Below are 17,574 nucleotides of genomic sequence, written 5' to 3' on the forward strand. Positions count from 1 at the left end.
AGAAGCAAGGCTGTGAAAGGCAACTTGGGATCCATCCCTGGGATAATACCATCACCTGCTTTCCATGAATGAAGAGCAGCTTACTTTTAGTGAAATATAACCCACTCGTTAATAACCAGCAGTTTTAAAGCCTTTAAAAAATCATTATTAAGTGTGGCTATTTCATTTTAAATGCAAAATCCTTGAATAGACCAGAGATCTTAATTTTTTTTAAATATAGCTGAGTATTTTAATTATGAATGTACTTGCATATTCTCAGCATACTTCATTATTTATGGAGCTGGTGAAAAAGCTTTTTAATTAAATAGCATGCTGGCAATCCATTGTGAAATGTATAGATGTAGGTTTTCCTAGCATTAAGAAACTAAATACACACATGAAACACTGGCCAGCACACATACTTTCACACCATGAGGTATTTGTTTCTGAATGATCTTAAAGTTTGACCAATTTTTTTTCTTTATTGGTAACAAAATAAATGGTATAATTTTCCAGCACTCTGCATGGTTATTCACGTTCCATGCACTCAATTAATTTGGAAATGGGGTAGAGCAGTGGTTCTCAAAGTGGGGCCCCCACACCTGGAGCAGAAGCATCACCTGGGAACCTCCTGGAATTGCACGATTTGGAGCCCCACCTCAGGCCTACTAAATCAGCAATTCTGGGCATCAGGTGGGCGCCCTGTGATGTAACAAGCCCTCCAGATGATCCTGATGCAGGCTACGGTTTGAGAATGGTGGGGTGAGCAGTCTGGGTTTCATGCATGGGGGCCCTCGCTGACAGAATAGAGTAAATCGGGCCGTGCATCAGTCTCCCCATCAAAAAAGTACTGTTGAGGATTCTCTCTTAAGGTTTAAAGGTCTGCTTGAGGTCCTCAGAGTTTCAAAGAGGTTAAAAGAGTCGTAGTAAGTGAAATATCTGAAGCACGATGTGGTTGAAAGTTGCCCATCAATATCAGGTATATACTTACCAATTTTGACTCAACGTGTATCAGGACTCAACTCACCCATGGCCATTCTCTCCTTTCCCCAAACAAAAAGGCTCTGACATTGGAGCTGCTGCTCATTCCCCATTTTGTTGCAGGCTGTGAGGCCAGCTCTCTTCCAGAGGCACCCCATGCCTGTGTCAAGGCCGATGAGCAGGCTGTGTTACTTCCCCTGGCCAGGGGAGCCAAGGCCAGAAGGCGGAGCGATTTGGAGAAGGCCACACCGGGAGTCAGTGCCAGAGCTCGAACCAACAGCCGCCTGGCTCCCTGCTCTGTGCTTTGTCTTCTGAATGAACAAAGCTGCTTCTTAAGTACACATAAGCCAAACTGCCTTTCAAATTGCAGCCATCTACTTCGAGTTCAGATTTGCACAGCATGACATGAATTGGGCTGCAAATTATGCAGAAAACAGCCATCACATCCATCTGTGATGTCAGAATCCTCCAGTACAATGTGACCTGGTAGTATCTGAGGAAGGAGGAGTATATTGGGTCTGATTCTTTCCTGATGCAGTATGATGAATCTCCTCGCGGCTGCATTTGGCCCAGTGTGAAAAGGTTAAATATGATCGAGGTTATCCTGTGATATGTTCAAGAGCAGATTTCACCTCCAAGGGTGCAGGCGATTAGATTTTTTTAATGGTAGAGTAACTGGAAAAAGAAAACACACAAATACACTCATACCTAATGGTAAACTGAATTTATTTCCTCTTGGAAAACAATTCCAGTAATCTCCAGGTTCAGACCGCAGAGTAAACATTAATAACAGTAACATACAGGTTAGTTCAACTGATTCAAGAATTTGGCTGTGTGAAATCATTAAGGAAAACCTTGAACACTCAAAGCTTCAAATGTATCCAGGAAAAAAAAAATCTTTGACAGTCTACATAACAACTATTGCATATATAGTGATGCTACCTGTCACATTGCAAGGCTTACAAATATATATACGGGCCTTATCCAGCTGTGGGGTTCTGTTTTGTGAGAACATCTCTTCGTGGTTTGCAAGAATCTTCAGCAATAAAAAATAGTCTTGGATTTAACCGTTGATATACCAAAAGAGAAATTCTAGGCTTAAGTGTAAATAAAAGGAAGTCCAAACATAGTCTCATTTGTAAGTTGTTTTAATCTGTCTTCCTCGAAAATACTTTCTCTTAAGCCGTTTTGCTCACATTTTTTTTTTAAATCCTGCCTGAACAGGGCCCAAGTCCGCTTGTCTTTATAAGACCATTTTAGTATCAGACGACATAATACATGTGCAACACTTTATATACAAGGAGTCTATCCGGTGCTCAAAAGTTCAAACACATGAACATCCAACAGTTTGATAATACAAGTTTTATGGTACAATACAATGTTTCTGAATATTATACATTAACAATGAAAGTTTCGTGCAAAGAGTAAAACATGTTCCCTTTTTGTGCCACAAAAGTAATTCTCCTTGAGAGACGGAACTTGCACTAACTGCTGTGTTGGGTCATCGTATGATTCTGTAAAGAAAAAGGAAAAGGGAAAAAAACACTTAAGCGATCTTATTGTCATCAGACCAAGTAGCTATATGTGCTGGTGGATTGAGAATGACGTGAACTGTGTTTCTGCATGCTGCTGGATAGGTGCTTGCCGGGCCCTGACCCCTCGCTGCTCCCAGTGGGTACCATGGCGGGGAGAGGCAGGGCCAGCGGCCTGTGGGAGGTGAGATGGTTGGCCCATGCCTTTCCTCTTCTCTGCCTCTGCCAGGCCTTCCCAGAAGACCCTCCCACCTGCCGTCCCTTCTTACCAAAATAAGACCTGCTTTTCAAAGACCAGGATAGTACTGTTTTAACAGTTTTATTTATCTGTGCATTATTTCCATTACAGATGCTTTTGTTCTCATCACTCTTAGGTGGGAACGTCTTGACAGCAGAGGCTCTATCTGTCCCTGAATATGGCCTGTACAGGCAAGGGCTGCCTGGCCAACAACACACAGAGGGGGCAGGAAGCTTCCCCAGCTCCTCTCCTGGGGGGTGGGCTTGGGGCTGTCACAACATGGCTCAGGAGCACATCATAGCAGCTGCACCCACCCCCAACCCCCACGGAAGCAGCCTTTGCTGTACTTTGGTTGTCTCCTCTCCATCCACACGGTGCGTTCCCTTTCTGAGAGAACAACCTCCTCCTCCACTGGGGGACAGCCCCAGACCAGGGACATTCATTCGGAGCATAAGTCTGTAGAGGGCCTGATTTCCACCTTTCCTCCTCTGCACTGTCCCTGAGCCATGATGTCCCATCTCTGAGCTTACACACCCTCCCCTGATGCATCTCTTCTGCTCAGAACCTTGACGTCTAGCTCGAGATACAACCACTTCCATGCTCCTCTCATCTAAAACCAATTTCTCCCTCCTCTGATCTCCTCCTGCATTTGCAGCGCTCATAGAGTACATATCTGAGGTCTTGTCTTGGGTTATTTGTAGGCCTGGCTCTCTCCCTGTGTCAGAAATTCTGGTATTCATTCATTCATTCATTCCTTCACAAACATCTGTTGAACACTTGTATCACCACCTGGCGCAGCCCACAGCATTGCAGTCATCGTAAAGACGCGGCCAAGTGAATGACTGGCTAGCCAAGGGCTACTGAAGGGAATGGGATGGTCCCTGCCTTCGTGCCTTCCAAGTGCTCACAGTCTAAAGAAGAAAGTTGCACGGGCACAAGATGGCAGAGCAATATGGAAGAACTGTACCAGAAATGAACACAGAAATGCCATGATCACACCTAATATTGCTTAGCCTTTGGAGTAACGTCTGTAACGTGACATTTGAGTTGATGCTGGAAACATGAAAGGACATTGGGGATATATGGAGGGCACTCTGGGCCACCAGGCTCCCATAACTGAAGGCAATGAAGCGAGAATACACAAGGTATGTTCGTGGACCTGTCGTTCAGATTGGATGGAGTCTCCTACAGTGTCCTGAACCAAGAGTACTGATGAGAAGGGAAGTTGGACAGTAGTTTGGGGCCTGGTTACGGAGAGCCTTCTGCACCTTGCTAAGGAGTTCAGGCTGGGTCCTGGAGGTGAACAGGTGCTATGGAAGTTTTTAAAGCAGAGTTTGTAAGCCTTACAGATCTTTGCTATCTCTTCATCCCCCATGATTAGCAAATTGCCTGCTCTGTGAATACTACTGAATGACCAGACGCTTGCCCGGTGGGGGCCCAGAGCACCAGGCTTCCCCTTCTCCATTTCAAACTTAGTGCATTTTTGAAGCCTGGGAACCAATAATGATGAGGAACCTTATTTCACTCTCTCCCTTATTGAAAGCATACCTATTGTTATTAATGCAGTGGAAGATAAGCCTGGATCTTTTTTCCTACTCAGTAGCACTAGCCTAACAGTGCATACAGGAACAGATGATTTTTATGCCAAGCCTTTTTTTCTTTGTATTGATTCTAAATACTTCTGAAAATTATTTTTCACCAATAGGTAGACAGAAAGAGTAATCAAAATACTGAGGAGACTAAAAAACTTTCCTATTTCCTTAAAAATGAACACAGTGATGATCAGAGTTTATAAACAATAGAAAAGTTCATATGTTCAAAATACCCTATCTAAGCCTTTTGTTGTCTCAAAGGGTCAAGTCTGATCGGGTTTTTCATTTATGACAAAAGTTACCTAAATGATAGGACATCGATGGGCAATGGATTTTTTTAAACCAAAGTTAAACAAACAAACAAACAAATTGAATAACATTTTTAAATGTTTAAGTGCTTACAAGAGACATTCCATATTTGATAGGATTCTGGAGGTTAATAAAGGAAGATATATTGCAATCACTCCAGTGTTTTGGTACGCGCCTCTATTCAGATACTGCAAGACGAAAACCTAACATGAATTGGCTGTAACAGTTGGCAATAGTTGTGTCTCAGATGCTTTCATCCTAAACCAAAGCCATAGAAGCCTCTTCAGAGGTGCAGAGAAATGAAGAAATACATGTGAATTACTTATTACAACAGACTGAAGTTGCTGCTATAAAGGATTTATGCTTTTCATATGACCAGAGAAGAAGATAGATCATTTGAGAGGAAGACAAGATGACGGCTTGGGAAATTCAAGCTTACACAAAAATAAAGAGCCCTAATACAAATAATGTGTAACTGGGAAATCTGGCATGGGACACGGTAAAGGCAGCAAGTTCTCTTGGTGTAGAGATGCCTGCATATGATTGACATGAGTTATTGTCATTTTTTTCCTTCCTTTTTTTTTTTTTTTGGCTCCCGCTCAACTGAGGGTGAAGTTAAGACAGGCTCCCGTAGTCCCGTGTCCACCACTAGTAGTGACTGTCAGGATGGGAAGTGGGAATTCTGGTAGGCAGTCTTGGGTAAGGCATATTTGCACTGAAAACAAAAGAAACCCAGTCCTCAAAGGCTTTCCCCCACCACCTTCAAGGAACCCTGGGCCGTGTCTGTCCCCTCACCCCTACGCTTTATTCTGAGTCACTGAAGATAGAAATGGCCCAATTTCATTTTCTGAAGGAAGGAATGGGTGTCTGAACTGCATAGGTTGGGCTGACTTTAAGGACTGGAGAAAAAAGGCTCAGAGTGTGAGTCTCCAGACTTCACTGAAGATCCTGTGTTAAGAGAAACAAGAAGTTGCTTCATGGGAACCTTCTTTTTATTTATTTATTAACAAGTGTTTTTTAAGTTTATTTATCTTGAGAGATACAGAGACAGTGTGAGTGGGGGAGGGGCAGAGAGAGAGGGAGAGGGACAGAATGCCCAGCAGGCTCCACGCTGAGCGTGACGCAGAGCTCGAACCCACGGAACAGTGAGATAGATCATGACCTGAGCCGTTATCAAGAGTTGGATGCTTAACTGCCTGAGCCACCCAGGTGCCCCGAATTTTTTTAAGATCAGTGACACGGTTTCTTTAGAAAGGGAGAACCGGGAACAAGTGGGAAAGATGAACAGTGGGCAAGAGAGGCACTAAGCAGGAAGAGACGGCGGGCCACGGGCCCGGCTCCCTCTTGCTCTGGCTCCGTCCAGGACACTGGTCCCGAGTCGCAGCGGTACAACCGTGGATGCCCAGCAAGGAGGCTGTCAGCAAGCAGCCTTCTTCCACCTGAGAGTTTCGCGCTCTTTGGGTCCAGAGGAAACACTATACTCGAACAAAGCAGTGGGTCGTATCACTGCTTTTACACAGCAATTCACGGTCCCCAAAGTACTTTAATGCAATGACAGTTTATGGGGAAAAAGATCTGTTCCGATGAAGGGAAAGCGTTTTACATAATCGAGGAGAACACCAGCGCAAAGCGACGGGGGCATGTGAGGGGGTGACGACAGAAAAGGAAGTAGGAAGAGAAGAAAACTTCTGAAATCCCACAGAGAGCCATATTCTACTCTGCAAAAAGCCATCTCTTGGAGACCCCATGTCTAAGTAACTGAAAATTGCAAACCATTAATCCCAGTTATGAACAGTTGTTTTACACGAGGGGGGTTTGTGTTAAGGAAAAAAAACCCCAAAAAACAAAAACAAAAACCAAATCCACAGCACACCTTGAAGTTTAAAAGAAGATCCATCTAGGTATGATACCTTAATAGCCAGGTTTCAAAAACCCACTCTCCTTACGGTAAAGGGCCCCATTTGGGAGGAGTGTGGTTTTTTCCCCCCTATAAATGTGAAATTAAACTTGGAAAGCTAAAAACCAGACAAGGACCTTCAAAATTCCCTACTAGCACCGTGCATGCATCTCTTTTAAAATATGAGATGCCTTTCATTTTACAAGACTGGAATTCTCATCTTGGGCTTTGGCACGCTAACAAATGATTAATTCAGCCTCCTCCTTTCTGAGAGCTGACCACATTTACTGGTCAAACGGCTTAATCCTATTTAAAATGCAATCCAAGCAAAATATTTTTAAATAAAAAATAAAACCCCATGATCTCCTGAAACTGTTCACCTTGGCCAAGTTACCCCATTTTCCTGCGATCTTGAGGTGAATCCGAATATTCGCACCAACAAGGATGAAGTTAAGCTTTGGAGGAAAGCCCAGGGGGAATCTACCTTCCCAGGGAGGAGAGTTTGAGTGCCCACCCCCAAAAGTTGTGGCCACAGATTGCCCTCACTTGTCCAAAATTTTGGCAGAGGTCACGTCTCGTCTGGCTTTGTAACTCTCTTGTTGCCATCAGTAAAATGTTAAGTAGTGATGGTAATAAAAATAAAAACTGCGTTTGAATGGAAGTTTTGTGAGATCTGTTGATTCAAATATGTTAATCATTTTTACCATGACTTGCCTATTTATAGCCCTTTGTCTCAAACAAATTCTGACAAGCTTTTAAAAGTAAGAAAAAGAGCCAGCATGCTATTTGAAAAAGGAATGAAAAAAAAAAAATAGAAATAACAAGCTTTCCACTAATTCACCATGCCATCAGGATCCTGAATTTAAACGGCAGTTGTATTCAATTTAAATGAGATGTTTTCCAACCAGATGAAATAGGAGGCAATTGTGGCTCTGTAACAATGCAAGGCGGGAAGAAATAAAAGAAATATAAAGATTAAGTGTGGCTGTTTCTTTCAACAGATGGTGACAGCACCATGGCGGCGTGTTGTTTTTTCTTTAGTTGAAGAATGCAAACATCCGTAATCAATCATCACTGATTAACTAATTATATTAGCCTTCCTTTTATCACTAGGGTTGGACCTTTATCTGTAAACACTATGGATAATCTGTATGCTCGTATTTTTCCAGAGGCATATTTCAGCACACATACAGTTACGGGCTGCACACAGAATTCTACATTACCGTCCACCTTTAAGCCCTACTGCTTTTTTTATTTTTTATTTTATTTTTTTTAAACAAAAGCAATTGGTTTCCAACAGGCTGGATAATAAGTCTTTTGACCTGCATTCTTCTTTGACCCATTAAGGTCACCCCTGTGCTCGGGCATATAGCTGACTTAGGAAATGCCTGCAAGTCCTACATTTCATCTCCTGCCCACTCAAAATAAAGCTTTCTTTAAATGTGTCTGTACGGGTCCCTGAAGGCCAAAGAGGCATCCCTGTAGTGGGCAATGGAGGGACAGAAGCTTCTGCCTTTATTAATGAATGCAGACCATTATGAGTCTGGCTGGCTCCTTCCCTGTTCCCAGAAGCATATACTGTACGTGACTTAAAATGCTAGAATATTGACACAAAGCGAGCCGGGCACCCCTAAGGAAAATTACTCCTTGGATATAATGTAGGCTCGTAACAGCTATTAGAGTACAAAATAAAACCCTCCGGGATCAAACTGACATATACCGCATTCCACCTAGTCCTCAAACATTAGAAGAATTTCTTTGTGAAGGCATTCTCAAGGACAGCATTAAACTGACTTTTGTAGCAATCTGCAACAGCTTTTTGGCTCAGAGCTTTTAGTACTAAATCTCTGGTTTGAATCAATACAAGTACTATATCTTCTACATTAATCAATACATTTGGTTCAATACATGTTCTATTAAATTATACTTTCTAATCAAGATTTTTACATTTCCACCCTCTCTCTTTTTCACCCCCAACTTCTTTTGCTAGCAAAATAGTTTTAAAAGTGTAGGCACCTCATGACGACAGGATACTGGGGTTTATTCCCCCCATGCGCTAGAGAAAAACTATGGCGAAGGGCAGCCTTTAAACGCCTTAATAAGGTTAATGGGATGTGAATGTAATAAATGAACATTTTCAAAGTCCAAACAACTACAGAAGTACTCAGAGTTTTAAATTAATTAAAACTGAAACTGCTACAGTGCTAGAAGTACCATTAGTAATGTTCTAAAAATTACACGGAAGACCCAAATCATCCAAAAGTACCAATTAGACCCCATTTTGCCACCCCAGAGTTTCCACTCTCCACAATCCATGTAATTCCTGGCTGGAGAAATTTTGGGTAATTGTGTTTCACGAACTTTACCCAGGAACCCGCAGGAACATATACATGGGTATGTGCAATTTTATAAGATATGTTATATTTTAATGAATAGTCCTTAAAAGATAAATAATATTTCCCAAAGTGTTTTGGGAATCTGAAAACATAAATAGCCATTTTCATAGCCAGGAAAGCTGACTCATAATTTTTACTTTGGTAGAATTTACTAAAATGGGGTCCTACTCTTTTGTTTTGACAACAGCAATGGCATTTCAGAAACTGTCATATGCTTTTGCCCCTCTCTTTAATGCCATGAATGTTGCATTTATGATCATGTTTGCACTGACAGAATTTCCCTTTGTATTTTTTCACATGGTAATACCATCGCCATGAACTTACAGAGACACGGGTGCATTTTCTTTTGACATTTAACAGTTCACATGGGCTTGGCCTGACATCTCAAAGCATTTTCTGGATGACACCAAGTCATATTAAAGCAAAATGTGAAAGGGTGTCATCAGAAGTGACCAGAAAAATACAAGATCTTAAGGATAGAAAAGGACCATTAAGTTATTTAGTCGGTCCCCTTGCTACAACAGAATTGTTTTATAAAGTTCGTACTCCAGGCTAATTTTAAGTGGTTCTGGCAATGACGTTTCCATCACATCTCCCATAAGAAATGATTTCACATTCTAGTAAATTTCACTGAATTACATTTTTATTGTTGTTGTTCTTTGAACATTCATGCTAAATAAGCCTAGAAAAGGATGGTCTGAGATAACCTTGAAGCATGCGGACATTGGCATGTTCATGAGTTTATGTTTAGAAGTCTTGGCCATATATTTGCAGCATTAAGCTCTTCTCTCTCATCCAAAGGAAACCAAAAGACAATCCAAGAAGCCATTTCTTAGTCATTACACAAAATGTGTCACTCAATTGCTTTGTTCTAGAGAGAAGCCTACAAATTAAATAGATTCTAGAAGGCCAGTGGGACTTGCCTTTCAACAGTCAACCCCAACACTATTGACATGTTGGGGTGGACAATTCTTTGCTTGGCGGGGGGTGGGGCGGGGGTTGTCCTCTGCACTGTGGGATGTTCAGCAGCATCTTTGGCCTCTATCAAAAACATGCCTGTTGTCACAACCATAACTGTCTCTAGACATTGCCACGTATTCCCTGGTGGGGAAAACAATCACCCCCAATTGACGATCACTGTTTTACAGTGTTTTGAAAACACAATGAGTTTGCTGTGCCATGCTTGAGCATGCTGCTTAGCCTTCAGTCCAAGAGGTATCTCCTCCACTAAATTTAAAAACAAACAAAAAGGATAGCAAAAGGGACACATACACTGCATGGGGCTATATCACATACCATCTTCAAATATACTCAATGGGTGAGAGTGGGTGATTGTTGAGAACTTTTGGAAAGGATACGTAATATCCTTTGAGATATATCATAAATGGCATTGCTTGTATGAAGAATCGAGTGTCTCCAAAAATGTCCACTCATTCAGCAATGTGACATCCATGTACCATCAGTGAACAAAGGTAGTACATTTTCGTGGCAATTAATCAATGCTGTTTTGGGAATATTTGCAATCTAACAAAGGATCGATATTAAACTTAGAATTCATATATAAGGTCTGAATAGTTGGACTATCTACTTTGAACAAACAGAAGAGCCGTCATCCTTAATTTGCTGATCCAGATTTAATAGCAGGCATCAATTATATGTGTAAGTAACGAATACGTCAGAGAACCAAAGAAATGATTTCAGAGCTGGGAGGGTCCTAGCAGCACCTGTTCTGATATCTCATTTTATAGATAAAGAAATTAAGACCCAGAGAGTAGAAGCCAGCTTTCAAGGTCTTCTAGCTACTCCGGTGGCTCAGCTGGCTTTGGGTGTGAAGCAATTGCTGAGTGGCACCGGTTGATGTGTTCTAATCTCTGGGCGGGGCCGGCAGCAGAGATGACGGACACCCACCTTCACGGCACTCGCCAGCTACAGCGAGGACGGGATGCTACGGGCCACAGAGAAAGGACACCTCACCTCTTGTGAGAGACAGTCGACTTAGTTCTCAGAGGAGTCACATTTGCCTGGTGCTGGAGTGATGAGGAGGTTAGAAGGGAATGACGGGCACCAGAGGGAGAGTAAGCGTGAATCGGGCTGAGAATCGGGGGAGAGGGTGTAGACCATTCAGGACGGGAAGTCATCTGTAGGGCAGGAGATTGTTCAGGCTGGGCAGAGACGTGGGGAGCCCCTTCAAAAAGAGGCTCTTTTCGTTACAGGCGCTCTTTCTCACAACATCAAACCAAGTTGGGAAAGCCTATGGTGGTTGACACTGTCCCAAGAATACCCACCTACTTACCTTAGCCTTGGTCTAGGATGAGTCTTCTCAAGCCTAAGCAAGGACTAATTTTCGAAATAATGCCATGCCCAAATTGCTAATGTAGAACAATTTTCTAGAATTTGGACAGTTAAACATCAGAGAAATAAAACAAGCCACTCTGGCCCACCAGTTTCAAAAGGGCAGCACTGCTGATGGGTCACACATGGGAAACGCTAACATCGTCATAATTTCATTTTTCATTGAAATCTTAGAAACGACAGTAAAATTTCAGTTGCTAGCTGACCCTTATCCGTTTCACCTACCTGCCAGGCTTACATTTTCCCACTTTGGAACTGGCAATAGCACACAGTATCTACTATGTTAAGGGGGAAAAAAAGGTGCCAAACTGGAAGCCTAGACTAAAAAGAGCACAGCAGCCGCTGGGAAATACAAGTATAAAGTTTATTTTTTAAACAGAACAGTGAGTTGAACTACTTGTTTACATGCAAGGAGCCAAAAGAAAATTTAAATCAAACTATACAAAGCCAGCAAAAGTGAAAGTGAGGCTGAAGCCAAAAGATGCTGCTCGGATTCTACAAGTGCAGGATCCCAGCGTATTATGGGACAGAAGGCTTTGATAGGCAATACAGTCTAATAAGATATTCAGGGATTAAGTCAGTGCTTCACGGACAGATGTGTCCATGTGCCAGTTGTTGCTAAGCTTTAATTTTTCCCCCTGCAATGTTTAATTTATCACACTGGCGCTTTCTAAACTAGAACATCTGTAAACAAGGTTAAGAATGACCTCCTTCCAATTTTACATCGGTGAACAGTGCCCTTCTCCGTGCTCTAATTTTAGATACCTTAAAGATAAATAAATCTGCGGGAGGAAGAAAAAAAAAAAGGCTTGTCTGACACTGTAATGTGTTCATCTTGGGCGAATACAAATTTCCTTTCCGCCCGGCTCTTGATGAACACAACCGACTCTTGCTGCCCAACCCATATTCAGGCACCCCCTTCCCAGTCAAACGCAATTAAAGAAACTTCTGCTAAATATTTAACAGCCTCGTGTAGTAATTAGCGGCAAATAATGGGAGCTTAAATTGATAATTGCTCAGAACTGTGCTCTTGCCAACACGACAAGTTTCCTGCTCCTCCCTTTTCTCTTAGATTTTGAATCCCGGAAGGTTTTGTTTTTAAAGGACTTAGTTAGTGAGATTACCCTTGGTCACGTTACTTGGCCCAAGACCTTGCAGTCAACTTGGGCGAGTTTTGCCATCAGCTGCAAGATTCTACCCGCATCACTTATTTCATTTGTGTTTTTGAAATCCATTGAAATTTAAAGTTACATACCTGAAAGCTGCTGGAACAGGGCATTGATTTAAAAACTGACTGGCAGGCTTAGGATTTAAACTCTGGTCCACTAGATTCAAAAGGTCATCTGATTAGAATGAGAGACGCACAAGGCTTGTAATTTATATTCAAAGGGTAACCTTTGTAGGGAGAAGGAGGGAGCAAGGAAGGACTCTTTCTGCTTTTCCGCTTGATACGGACAAGGATTCCCTTCAACCAAATTCCAACCATTATGAAAAATAGTTTATTGAACTTGGGCAAAAAGCGAAAGAAATGCCACTTCCTTGCAGTGTATTACTTCTTTTATTAAAAACACCGCCACACTCTCTAGGAGGTGAAGTCGTATTAAGAGTAAGTCAAACGTGTTATAAATCATTAAGAGTAACAGCAAAAAGTCTTTCCTCATCACAAGCAACCAGATGCTTGTCTACTAGAGCATTTGCTTTAGTACATAAAACGGATAAAAGTATAAAGGGACATTTGACTTGCATCATTTACACGATTAAACTGCCTAAGTGTAAGCGTGCATGTGCACATCCACGCTAGAGTTGGATGTTGCATGAGCATGTGCCGTGTGTGTGTGTGTGTGGGGGGGGGGAATGTTATATCCGTGCATGGGTTCTACAGGGTAAAATCCCTGGTGTTTGCCTCCGGTCTTTCTGTCCCTCATTGCTCATATATTCCTCCATGGAGAATGCAATTAGAAGGAGCCCACAGTAGCCTCGCTTTAAATTCTTTTTTTTTTTTTAAGTTTACTTATTTATTTTGAGAGAGAGCACATGCACACGAGCAGGGGAAGGGCAGAGAGAGAGGAGGAGAGAGAGAATCTCAAGCAGGCTCCACACCGTCAGCACAGAGCCCGATGTGGGGCTTGAATTCATGAACCGCGAGATCATGACCTGAGCTGAAATCAAGAGTCAGACACTTAACTGACTGAGCCCCCCAGGCGCCCCTGCCCTTGTTTTAAATTCTAAGAAAGTCTTTTTAACATGCAAGTATTTCACAAATTCAAGTCTATTTGGGTGTCCCTCACTTTAAAGTAAAACAAAAACAACCCAAAAACTCTGGTTTGGAGAGAGGAGAAATAATGTCACACTCGAGGTGGGTGCTTGTTTTCTTGCTCGCTCTTTCCTCTCCTTTTTCCTCTGTGTGTTTTTGTGTACTGTAGAAAGTTTCCAGTCCCCTTTCTCTAATAATCTCCTGCCTCCTCATTCCCTGAAATTACCCCTGTTTATTAGCCAGTTCACACAGGCAGGCACGAAGAGAGGAAATCGGGAATGCTTAGTTCACTGAGCCTCGTCAGGTCTTCAGGTTTATTCGTATTTTCTCCTGTCCATCATCTACTCTTGTCTCGGGATCTTTCGGGCCTTACAATGGCGGAGCTTTCCCCAGCTTTCCATCCGGCCAAGAAGAGCTTCCGTTTCCTTCAGAAACCCCCACATTAAACTCCCATTCTCCTCCCACGTCCTGGGCACCTTTTCTGGAACTGCTTCCAGGTCTCTGCGGGACAGTTTCCTCCCCTCTCAGGGTACACAGAGCTTCTAGAGGGACAGCCTCTTGCTCCCCCCGCACAAAGATGTGCTGTAACTATGGTGAGAGCAATCTATAACCCTCCCGTCCTTATATAATTTGCTACTCCAAGTTAATTTTAATTCATTACAATAAAGCAATATAATTAAAAAAATAACTCTTTAAAGTGAAGTATTTAACATGATCCTGGAAGAAAGACAGCTCTAACAGAGGGCCAGGCAGCAGGCACGGTGCACACTCATGCAAATTCAAAGGTGAGCTGTAAACCAGTACATGCAGCAACACTGCTATGCATAAAGGGCCTGGCAACGGGAGGCCTCATTCTAATCAGTCCTCAAAGGAACCTGCCATACAGAAGTGGCACTTATTCTAATTTAAAGCCCTCATGCTTTGCTTCAGTGTTGCAAAATTTATAAAAGAATAACTTCATTAAACCGCCTGGCACTTCAAACACAAATGCAAACCAGCCACAACACAGAAGGAGCTGGACAAGAGGAAGAGAAATATTCCCAGAGAGTTGTTAACTCGGATATTAAAATGAAGTCTGCGTTTGGGCGCTTCTCTCGCTGATGACCGGGTTTGACGCGCAACTTTCCTTCACCAAGGAGTGCTGCCACGCGGCTCTTTACTTCTGTCATGAGGCCTGTTACTCCTCTGAGTCTGCCTAACACTGGAAATCATTCAAAGCGGTTCGGCAAGCCACATCACATGCAGAAATACGTCTGGCAGTACATAAATGAGGGCTATTCAATGTCCCTTTCCTGGTCTGCAGAGAGGAGACTGATTCTGAATACACACTATTATAGTTTCCATTCGCCAGGGTATATATTTCAGACTCTCCTAAGTTGTTGAAAAACTAATGTAAAAAAAAAATTCCCCCCCTTAACCTCCGTCTTCAAGAAAGAAAGCAGTAATAAGGGCTAAGTAGAAACAATCTGCCCAACCCATGCCCAGCACTGGAGAAAAGTTATTGTCACATCCTAAAACACACGCTTTCAAGGAAAATTCTGTTTCTCCCTGGAATCAAAGAATCAAAGATATGCTACAGTAAAATAACTTCAGGCTAGATTTCTAAGCTACGATGCAGCTTGTGTCAGAACACACATCATTTCGTGCTGTCAGCATATTTCCCCAAATCATTTCATTTATTTATTTTGGGGGGGGGGATGCAATGCAAAGACAAAGCTAGAAGCCTGTTGAAAAACTCCAACCCTCTGAGACAGTGCGTGTCACATACAAGCTGTATTATGCTCTGAGATCTTGAGAGATCCCAGTAATAAAGGGCCCCTCTCCCGTTCGGTGTTTCTCAATACCCGCATCCAAATTTGGGCTGAGATTCTGTGACAATGAGAATAGAGCAAGCATTCGAAACTCTTGAAAATGATAACCCATGGATGGAGAAGAGGTAATGACCTCAGGGTAAATCCCCGAAGGTGAATCTCTCCAAAGGCGCATAACAGAAGATGTTTATTCCAGCTACCTTTCAGAACTGGGCGGTGGGGTCTTGTTCTTGTTATCGGATACTCATGCCGGCTGAGCAGCGGACAGATGGACACCATGGATGTGAACACTGGTGATCGCCAAAACCAAAAAAGCCCCCAAACCAAAAAACAACAACAATGCAGTGTCATGTGATTCACTTCATCCCTAGGATAAACAAATACTGACGTTAATGCTCTACATCTTTAGGAAGATGTTTTACAGTGCCGAAGGCTCTTTTCCATTCACATAAGGCAATATAGCGGTGAAGGTAGGTTTCTATTATTTTTCTTCTCCATGAATAAAATAGGGCTAATCAGATGGAATGAATGAGCTAATTCAATTACAGGCAGCCTTTATTGTGCAATAAAATATGGATTATTGATCTTGTGGAGTTGGCAACGCATGATGCAAATTCAGTGCATGGGACCTGAAGATGGGAGTTTGACTGTTCTTATTCATGATAAAACCAGCGAAACAACGCTAACTAATTAAACCCAGTGCTTCAAAAGGGGACGGATGAGAGGTCACCTCACAGGGCTGGAACAGGAGCCTGAGGAGACCCTGTTAGCAAGGGAGCCATCTCTTGTTAGATTCCTACAACGAAGGAAGGGGGCATGGCTGGGCTCCTCAGGCCCATCTGTGGAGAGGAAAGCGAAAACTTGTTGGGTGGACTGAAATTTACTTGATAGGCACCTTGCTACAAATCCAATTTGGTCCCGTCCTAAGAACGAATGTATTGTTGCAGCTTTGCACTCATTTGAAATACAGCGCCGGACTGTTTTAGCAGAATCCTTTGGTCCTTTATCTCTTAAAAAAAAAAAATGCAATAATCAACGCTGTTAGAAAGAAAGCAGCTCTGAGTATGAGGGTCACGTGGAAAGGAAAGCGTATGCAGTCAACACTAAAGGGAAAAAAGAAGGTGAGCTCTGATATTCGATGTATATTTACACACCTCAGTTCTGCTTTCCCATTTCCCCTTATAAATCTGCCCCCAGATACTGTGGCCTGCTGATTGCTGTTTGTACTCTGCTACAGAGCGCACACCAGACTGTCTCTGTATTCCTTATAAACTTCTCCCTGCCTTCCCTGCAAAGCTGGCATTCTTCCTTTTGACCAGGTTCATCCAGTCTACCTTTCTACGGGCCACAGCCGAGCCCGCCCACCCCCCCCTCCCCCGCCCGCCGCAGCACAGAAATATGCTCTTTTCTCCCCTAATTTTTCTTTTTGAAGAGTCAAAATGGGTTCCATGTTTTGGTAGGCATCCCTCCAAAGCATAGGTAAGCGTACATGTGGCATGTTTTCGAAAAAGACTCCGGCGGAAGGGAGGAATCAGAGATGCTAAACAACGCCGCGCAAAGTTGCAGACTGTTCGGCTACAGTCCAGAAAATGAATCCAATTTTTCATTCTGTCGTTATAAATATTTCATCGCAAATGGTACTGATTTTCTGCAACTGTGGTTAAGCAAAGGGCCTCTGTGTGAATATTTAAGAAAAAAAAAAAGAGGAGGAAGACAACGAAGAAGAAGGAGGGGGAATGGAAGATTAGCCACCAATTAATTTCTTACTTTAAATGTAAAAGATTCTGGGAGAAATTCAACAGTGATGTAGTGTGTGACTCAAAGAAGGAGAAGAAAAAAAACATTTACTCTGCTCTTCTTCTGACAGTTTCTCATAAAATATCTGCAGCCCATCTATCTTTTAGTACTCCAGGCTCCTCTGGAGAGCAGAAAATGGTGGTTTAAAGCTCACTTCAGTGCCAGTCTGCGGGAGATTGCTTTCCACAGGACCCCCGCTGATGGAGGCCTAGGGGAAGAGGCCCAGGAGTTATTCAATCAGCCCGAGACTCTGGGGCGGCTGGGGGTCCTTTGAGGGCTGATTATAAAGCTGCCCTCCTGTTGCCTGCCTCGGAACAGAATGAAATGAGCAGCCTCTTGCTGAGCAGATACTGCAAGAAGGAATTTCACCTGTCATGGAGTTTGTCAGAATTTCAGGATTTATCTTGGTGCAAAATTAATAAAATACCAACCAGGA

At 42.7% G+C, this 17,574-nt stretch overlaps 1 protein-coding gene across 3 annotated transcripts in view; it reads right to left on the reverse strand.

The window, feature by feature from the left end:
- Positions 1–1,669: 1,669 nt before the first annotated feature.
- The window catches only part of ZNF521 (zinc finger protein 521), a 280,213-nt gene continuing 264,308 nt past the window's right edge, over positions 1,670–17,574 (reverse strand). For all 3 annotated transcript variants that reach the window (XM_047828570.1, XM_047828569.1, XM_047828571.1), the window contains one exon: positions 1,670–2,474. In XM_047828570.1, the coding sequence (XP_047684526.1) occupies positions 2,445–2,474 (30 nt within the window). In that variant the 3' untranslated portion in view covers positions 1,670–2,444. The remainder of the gene's footprint in view (positions 2,475–17,574) is intronic.

Source organism: Prionailurus viverrinus, chromosome D3 (genome assembly GCF_022837055.1).
Source record: "Prionailurus viverrinus isolate Anna chromosome D3, UM_Priviv_1.0, whole genome shotgun sequence".
Lineage (NCBI taxonomy): Eukaryota > Metazoa > Chordata > Mammalia > Carnivora > Felidae > Prionailurus > Prionailurus viverrinus.